Source organism: Perca flavescens, chromosome 21 (assembly GCF_004354835.1).
Source record: "Perca flavescens isolate YP-PL-M2 chromosome 21, PFLA_1.0, whole genome shotgun sequence".
Taxonomy (NCBI): Eukaryota; Metazoa; Chordata; class Actinopteri; order Perciformes; family Percidae; genus Perca; species Perca flavescens.
The window spans coordinates 2224699-2232198 of NC_041351.1; the positions used below are offsets into that span (position 1 = coordinate 2224699).

At 44.4% G+C, this 7500-nt stretch overlaps 1 protein-coding gene across 1 annotated transcript in view; it reads left to right on the forward strand.

Annotated features, from left to right (window-relative positions):
• The window catches only part of heatr1 (HEAT repeat containing 1), a 32518-nt gene that overhangs the window by 21524 nt on the left and 3494 nt on the right, over window positions 1–7500 (forward strand). The window contains exons 13-17 of the mRNA XM_028568510.1: window positions 2871–3021; window positions 3251–3412; window positions 3986–4120; window positions 4283–4387; window positions 6484–6646. Of these exons, the coding sequence (XP_028424311.1) occupies window positions 2871–3021; window positions 3251–3412; window positions 3986–4120; window positions 4283–4387; window positions 6484–6646 (716 nt within the window). The remainder of the gene's footprint in view (window positions 1–2870; window positions 3022–3250; window positions 3413–3985; window positions 4121–4282; window positions 4388–6483; window positions 6647–7500) is intronic.

Genomic DNA, 7500 nt, shown 5'->3' on the forward strand with positions numbered 1-7500 from the left:
ATAAATACACAAATAAAAAGTTTAAGGCGAAAGAGGATAGCAACGTAGCAAGCAAACCCGATCAAATGAAAGGTAAACCCCCTTTAGAGAGCTCTAACGTTACAGCAAGTCCCTGGGGCTCAGTGGAGGTGGCTAATAGCAGTGAAGCTAATGACAACTTCACAACACAATTCATTTGGATACAAGCGCTGCATTATGGAAGATAGATGGGATTCTGAACAGCGACACACACACACACACACACACACACACACACACACACACGAGCCGAGGTGTGTGCGTTACTTCACGCAGCACATGTAACTGGCTGGAAACGATAGCTACAGCTTATACATTATTTACTTCCGCTGGCGCAGATGAACTAACGGTACACTCGTTAACTGTAAGAAGCCTACAATAAACCCTCCATGATTAAAGAGTCAATATTTATCAAAACCCACCTACCTGTTCTACAGGCAAATTTAAACATGTAGAAACCGATATTTCAGTCTGCTCTTCATGCGCTGTCCCCTCTTGTTCACCGCGCTGTGCAAACAAAGCTCTACTCTGCAAATAGCGACTTTACAAACAAGCTAAAATGAAAGATGTCAGTTTGTAGTCTGTTTCTTAGTTTGCAACGAATCTTGATTTTTTTTTTGGACAAACTCTTGTAAACGTAGCTGCTGTCTAAACGAACCATCCTCTCCGCTGGAAAACCGCCGGTAAACCTGTGGCTGTATTATAAGACCAAAACAAATACACGTGGCTCCTTAATATGCACGTGAATTACATGTTTTCAATTTATTAGCGACAACTGTACATGTAGTAACAGGTAGGCTCTGTTATGAAAATATTGAGTATCCATCGCTACTGTAAAGGCAAAAAAAAAATCCTACTTATCCCTTGCTGCCACTGGGAAAAAAATAAAATAAATTCCCTATCGACCCATGACCTCAACAGACAACCAACCGGAACCAAACTATTTATTTTTTTATGCCCCGGTTAGGGTTAGATGGGTTTTGGCTTTTTATTCTACACTGTTTGGGGACGGTTATGACACGTTTTTCTGTCTCTGTGTGTGTGTGTGTGTGTGTGTGTGTGTGTGTGTGTGTGTGTGTGTGTGTGTGTGTGTGTGTCTGTGTGTGTCTGTGTGTGTGTGTGTGTCTGTGTGTGTGTGTGTGTGTGTGTGTGTGTGTGTGTGTGTGTGTGTGTGTGTGTGTGTGTGTGTGTGTGTGTGTGTGTGTGTGTGTGTGTGTGTGTGTGTGTGTGTGTGTGTGTGTGTGTGTGTGTGTGTGTGTGTGTGTGTGTGTGTGTGTGTGTGTGTGTGTGTGTGTGTGTGTGTGTGTGTGTGTGTGTGTGTGTGTGTGTGTGTGTGTGTGTGTCTCTGTGTGTGTGTGTGTGTGTGTGTGTGTGTGTGTGTGTGTGTGTGTGTCTGTGTGTGTGTGTGTGTGTGTCTCTGTGTGTGTGTGTGTGTGTGTGTGTGTGTGTGTGTGTGTGTGTGTGTGTGTGTGTGTGTGTGTGTGTGTGTGTGTGTGTGTGTGTGTGTGTGTGTGTGTGTGTGTGTGTCTGTGTGTGTGTGTGTGTGTGTGTGTGTGTGTGTGTGTGTGTGTGTGTGTGTGTGTGTGTGTGTGTGTGTCTGTGTGTCTGTGTGTGTGTGTGTGTGTGTGTGTGTGTGTGTGTGTGTGTGTGTGTGTGTGTGTGTGTGTGTGTGTGTGTGTCCCTGTGTGTGTGTGTGTGTGTGTGTGTGTGTCTGTGTGTGTGTGTGTGTGTGTCTGTGATTGTGTCTGTGTGTGTGTGTGTGTGTGTGTGTGTGTGTGTGTGTGTGTGTGTGTGTGTGTGTGTGTGTGTGTGTGTGTGTGTGTGTGTGTGTGTGTGTGTGTGTGTGTGTGTGTGTGTGTGTGTGTGTGTGTGTGTGTGTGTGTGTGTGTGTGTGTGTGTGTGTGTGTGTGTGTGTGTGTGTGTGTGTGTGTGTGTGTGTGTGTGTGTGTGTGTGTGTGTGTGTGTGTGTGTCTCTGTGTGTGTGTGTGTGTGTGTGTGTGTGTGTGTGTGTGTGTGTGTGTGTCTGTGTGTGTGTCTGTGTCTGTGTGTGTGTGTGTGTGTGTGTGTGTGTGTCTCTGTGTGTGTCTCTGTGTGTGTGTGTGTGTGTGTGTGTCCTGTGTGTGTGTGTGTGTGTGTGTGTGTGTGTGTGTGTGTGTGTGTCTCTGTGTGTGTGTGTGTGTGTGTGTGTGTGTGTGTGTGTGTGTGTGTGTGTGTGTGTGTGTGTGTGTGTGTGTGTGTGTGTGTGTGTGTGTGTGTGTGTGTGTGTGTCTGTGTGTGTGTGTGTGTGTGTGTGTGTCTCTGTGTGTGTGTGTGTGTGTGTGTGTGTGTGTGTGTGTGTCTCTCTGTGTGTGTGTGTGTGTGTGTGTCTGTGTGTGTGTGTGTGTGTGTCTCTGTGTGTGTGTCTCTGTGTGTGTGTGTGTGTGTGTGTGTGTGTGTGTGTGTGTGTGTGTGTGTGTGTGTGTGTGTGTGTGTGTGTGTGTGTGTGTGTGTGTGTGTGTGTGTGTGTGTGTGTGTGTGTGTGTGTGTGTGTGTGTGTGTGTGTGTGTGTGTGTGTGTCTGTGTGTGTGTGTGTGTGTGTGTGTGTGTGTGTGTGTGTGTGTGTGTGTGTGTGTGTGTGTGTGTGTGTGTGTGTGTGTGTGTGTGTGTGTGTGTGTGTGTGTGTGTGTGTGTGTGTGTGTGTGTGTGTGTGTGTGTGTGTGTGTGTGTGTGTGTGTGTGTGTGTGTGTGTGTGTGTGTGTGTGTGTGTGTGTGTGTGTGTGTGTGTGTGTGTGTGTGTGTGTGTGTGTGTGTGTGTGTGTGTGTGTGTGTGTGTGTGTGTGTGTGTGTCTGTGTGTGTGTGTGTGTGTGTTCAGGTTGATGCCAGCAGTGCTGCAGGCCCTGTCAGACAGGAAGGAGCTGCTGACCAATGAGATCTATCTGCTGAGTGCCGTCACGGCGCTGCAGCGTGTCACCGAGACGCTGCCGCACTTCATCAGCCCGTACCTGGATGACATCACCCAGCAGGTACGTACCTGGATGACATCATCAATGGGTGTTTTGGTTCTGATGATTTTTGCTGTTTTTTTGGTATATGAGTTCATTTAGTCTGTAGCCTGAAAATTCATGTATTTGTGTCTGTGTGCGTGTCTCTGTGTGTGTGTCTGTCTGACTGTCTGTTCTGTCGTGTTTTTTTGTCCATGCCCATGAATTCACCGTTAGTTTCCTGTAACGATGTCACTTCCTGTTCCTGCAGGTGTGTCGGCTGACCCGTGTCGTGGCGTCTCCGTCCTCGGCGGCGTCCCAGCTGGCGGTGCGCCTGGCGTCCCTCCGGAGCACCCTGGCCACGGCCCTGCCCCCCCGCGTCCTGCTGCCGGCCGTCGCCCGTTGCTACGGCAACATGGTGGTCGACAGGAAGGTGAGACAAACTTTTTTTTCTGTCACTGTTTTCTCCATTTGTCCCTTTCTTCTCCATTTCTGTCACTGTTTTCTCCATTTCTGTCATTGTTTCTATATTTCTGTCACTTTTTCTATATTTTTGTCACTTTTTTCTCCATTTCCGTCACTTTCTTCTCCATTTCTGTCACTGCTTTCTCTATTTCTGTCATTGTTTTCTCAATTTCTGTCATTTTTTCTATATTTCTGTCACTTTCTTCTACATTTCTGTCACTTTTTTCTAGATTTCTGTCACTTTTTTCTACATTTGTCACTTTCTTCTCCAATTCTGTCACTGTTTTCTCCATTTCTGTCATTGTTTTCTCCATTTCTGTCACTTCTTTCTATATTTCTGTCACTTTCTTCATTTCTGTCACTTTTTCTCCATTTCTGTCACTTTTTCTCCATTTCTGTCACCTTTTTCTAAATTTTTCCAACATTTTCAGCGCTCTCTTTTGACACACCCAGTAGGAACTCTTCCCCCTGCCCCCCCAACTCAGCTTCTACGTTTAGTTTCTGACCCCTCCCCCTCTTGTTTCTGTCCCCCCCCCTCTAGGGCCAGCTGGCGGCCCTGCTGGGCGTCCTGAAGCAACACATTGGTCAGATGGAGAAAGAGCCGCTCAGCTTCCACCAATCAGAGCTCACGTCCTTCTTCCTGAGCGCGCTGGACTTCAGAGCCCAACACTGCCAGGTTCTACTTCCTGTTTCTACTCCCTGTTTCTACGTTTCTGTTCCTGTTTGGATCCCTTCAAACCCAGCTGGTCGATGCTAAACGTTTTTGGCGCTTTATTCAAAGCTTTTTCGTGTTTTTCTCTGCTTTTGTCTGTCTGTCTGATTTCCTGTCTGTCTCCAGGGCGATCTGAAGAAGACGGCTGAGATCGAAGGCTGCGTGATCGACTGTCTGATCGCCATGGTGATGAAACTGTCCGAGGTCACGTTCAGGCCGCTCTTCTTCAAGGTAACATCTATTATATTAAAGGGAAACCCTATCTCCACCAGACTCTATGTAAATAATAAGGACTTTTAGCATGTATAGAGCCAGCATATCTCCACCAGACTCTATGTAAATAATAAGGACTTTTAGCATGTATAGAGCCAGCATATCTCCACCAGACTCTATGTAAATAATCAGGACTTTTAGCGTGTATAGAGCCAGCATATCTCCACCAGACTCCATGTAAATAATCAGGACTTTTAGCGTGTATACAGCCAGCATATCTCCACCAGACTCCATGTAAATAATCAGGAATTTTAGCGTGTATAGAGCCAGCATATCTCCACCAGACTCCATGTAAATAATCAGGACTTTTAGCGTGTATAGAGCCAGCATATCTCCACTAGACTCTATGTAAATAATCAGGACTTTTAGCGTGTATAGAGCCAGCATATCTCCACCAGACTCCATGTAAATAATCAGGACTTTTAGTGTGTATAGAGCCAGCATATCTCCACCAGACTCTATGTAAATAATCAGGACTTTTAGCATGTATATAGCCAGCATATCTCCACCAGACTCTATGTAAATAATCAGGACTTTTTTAGCGTGTATAGAGCCAGCATATCTCCACCAGACTCCATGTAAATAATCAGGACTTTTAGCGTGTATAGAGCCAGCATATCTCCACCAGACTCCATGTAAATAATCAGGACTTTTAGTGTGTATAGAGCCAGCATATCTCCACCAGACTCCATGTAAATAATCAGGACTTTTAGCATGTATATAGCCAGCATATCTCCACCAGACTCTATGTAAATAATCAGGACTTTTAGCGTGTATAGAGCCAGCATATCTCCACCAGACTCCATGTAAATAATCAGGACTTTTAGCGTGTATAGAGCCAGCATATCTCCACCAGACTCCATGTAAATAATCAGGACTTTTAGTGTGTATAGAGCCAGCATATCTCCACCAGACTCCATGTAAATAATCAGGACTTTTAGCGTGTATAGAGCCAGCATATCTCCACCAGACTCCATGTAAATAATCAGGAATTTTAGCGTGTATAGAGCCAGCATATCTCCACCAGACTCCATGTAAATAATCAGGAATTTTAGCGTGTATAGAGCCAGCATATCTCCACTAGACTCTATGTAAATAATCAGGACTTTTAGCGTGTATAGAGCCAGCATATCTCCACCAGACTCCATGTAAATAATCAGGACTTTTAGTGTGTATAGAGCCAGCATATCTCCACCAGACTCTATGTAAATAATCAGGACTTTTAGCATGTATAGAGCCAGCATATCTCCACCAGACTCTATGTAAATAATCAGGACTTTTAGCGTGTATAGAGCCAGCATATCTCCACCAGACTCCATGTAAATAATCAGGACTTTTAGCGTGTATAGAGCCAGCATATCTCCACCAGACTCCATGTAAATAATCAGGACTTTTAGCGTGTATAGAGCCAGCATATCTCCACCAGACTCCATGTAAATAATCAGGACTTTTAGCGTGTATAGAGCCAGCATATCTCCACCAGACTCCATGTAAATAATCAGGAATTTTAGCGTGTATAGAGCCAGCATATCTCCACCAGACTCCATGTAAATAATCAGGACTTTTAGCGTGTATAGAGCCAGCATATCTCCACCAGACTCCATGTAAATAATCAGGACTTTTAGCGTGTATAGAGCCAGCATATCTCCACATGTAAATGGGTGAATCAAGGGTTTATTTTAACCAAACCAGAGTGGTGATTGTTGGAACAGTGGAAAGATGAACCAAGACGGCTTTTGGTAGTTTTATTTAGTTTCTGTCCACTTTGAATGAAGTGAGTTTAACGATGATAAAAGTCCTGATTATTTACATGGAGTCTGGTGGAGTTTGCTGATGGTGATTTCGGGGCTGTTTCCTGTTAAACTAAAAGGATCTTACTCTTTAACTAAAAGGTGTGTGTGTGTGTGTGTGTGTGTGTGTGTGTGTGTGTGTGTGTGTGTGTGTGTGTGTGTGTGTGTGTGTGTGTGTGTGTGTGTGTGTGTGTGTGTGTGTGTGTGTGTGTGTGTGTGTGTGTGTGTGTGTGTGTGTGTGTGTGTGTGTCCCTGTCCCTGCAGCTGCTGGACTGGAGTAAATCGGGCAGCACCGAGCGTGTCCTGACTTTCTACCGCCTGGTGGACTTCATCGCCGAGAGACTCAAAGGACTCTTCGTGCTGTTTGCAGGAAATCTGGTGAAGCCATTCGCTGACCTGCTGAACCAGACCAACAGCTGCCAGACCGGTGACACACACACACACACTCTCTCTCTTTACTGCTTTCACTGTGGATCTGAAGATGAGTTCTCTGCAGCATCGTTAATATTATTTATACCATGGTCTGGGTGAATACTCGATTCTGATTGGCTGCAGGGGGTCCATTAAAAAGTGACGTAGGAAACCTACTAAAGGAGTCCGGTGAAACTGACTGTTTACTGTTCTAAATGAATGCGCTACATTAAATCAAAAAGGAAATATGGATTTATTATTTCCAAATCGTCCTCTGAACACCACAGGATGGCGCTAAAATACACAGGCTGCAAGAAGTAAGTTATACCATAGACATAATAATATATATATATATATATATATATATATATATATATATATATATATATATATATATATACAGCTGGATAGCTAGCTCGTCTTGTTGTTCAACATACTTTCAAATTATTTTTACTGATTGCCAACTGTACACAATGTTATTGACTTTGGATCTTGCTAGCATAGCGTTAGCTTTCTGGCTCGTAGCTAAACTGAAAGGTTCTATCAGCTGAGCGGACTATATAAATATCTCCGGTTGCTAAGGGAGGCAAGTCGTATCTAAGGTTCTTCCTAATTCCTGGTGGAGAGAACAACGTTTGCATTGCATAAGAACCTGATGGATGGGAATGATTGTTCCAGGTATTAGTCAAACCGTCAGGCGTAACCAGGGAAACGGAGTCATTGTTTGGATAAACTTTAGATTTTGATCGTAAAACTAATTAAAATATGAACAAATGTTTTAAAAATATGTTATTTGGCGAGTGACCGTGGTATAAGCAGGTTAATGCCCTTCAAGGTGTCTATTGTCAGGTAGTAATGGACTTATTACCT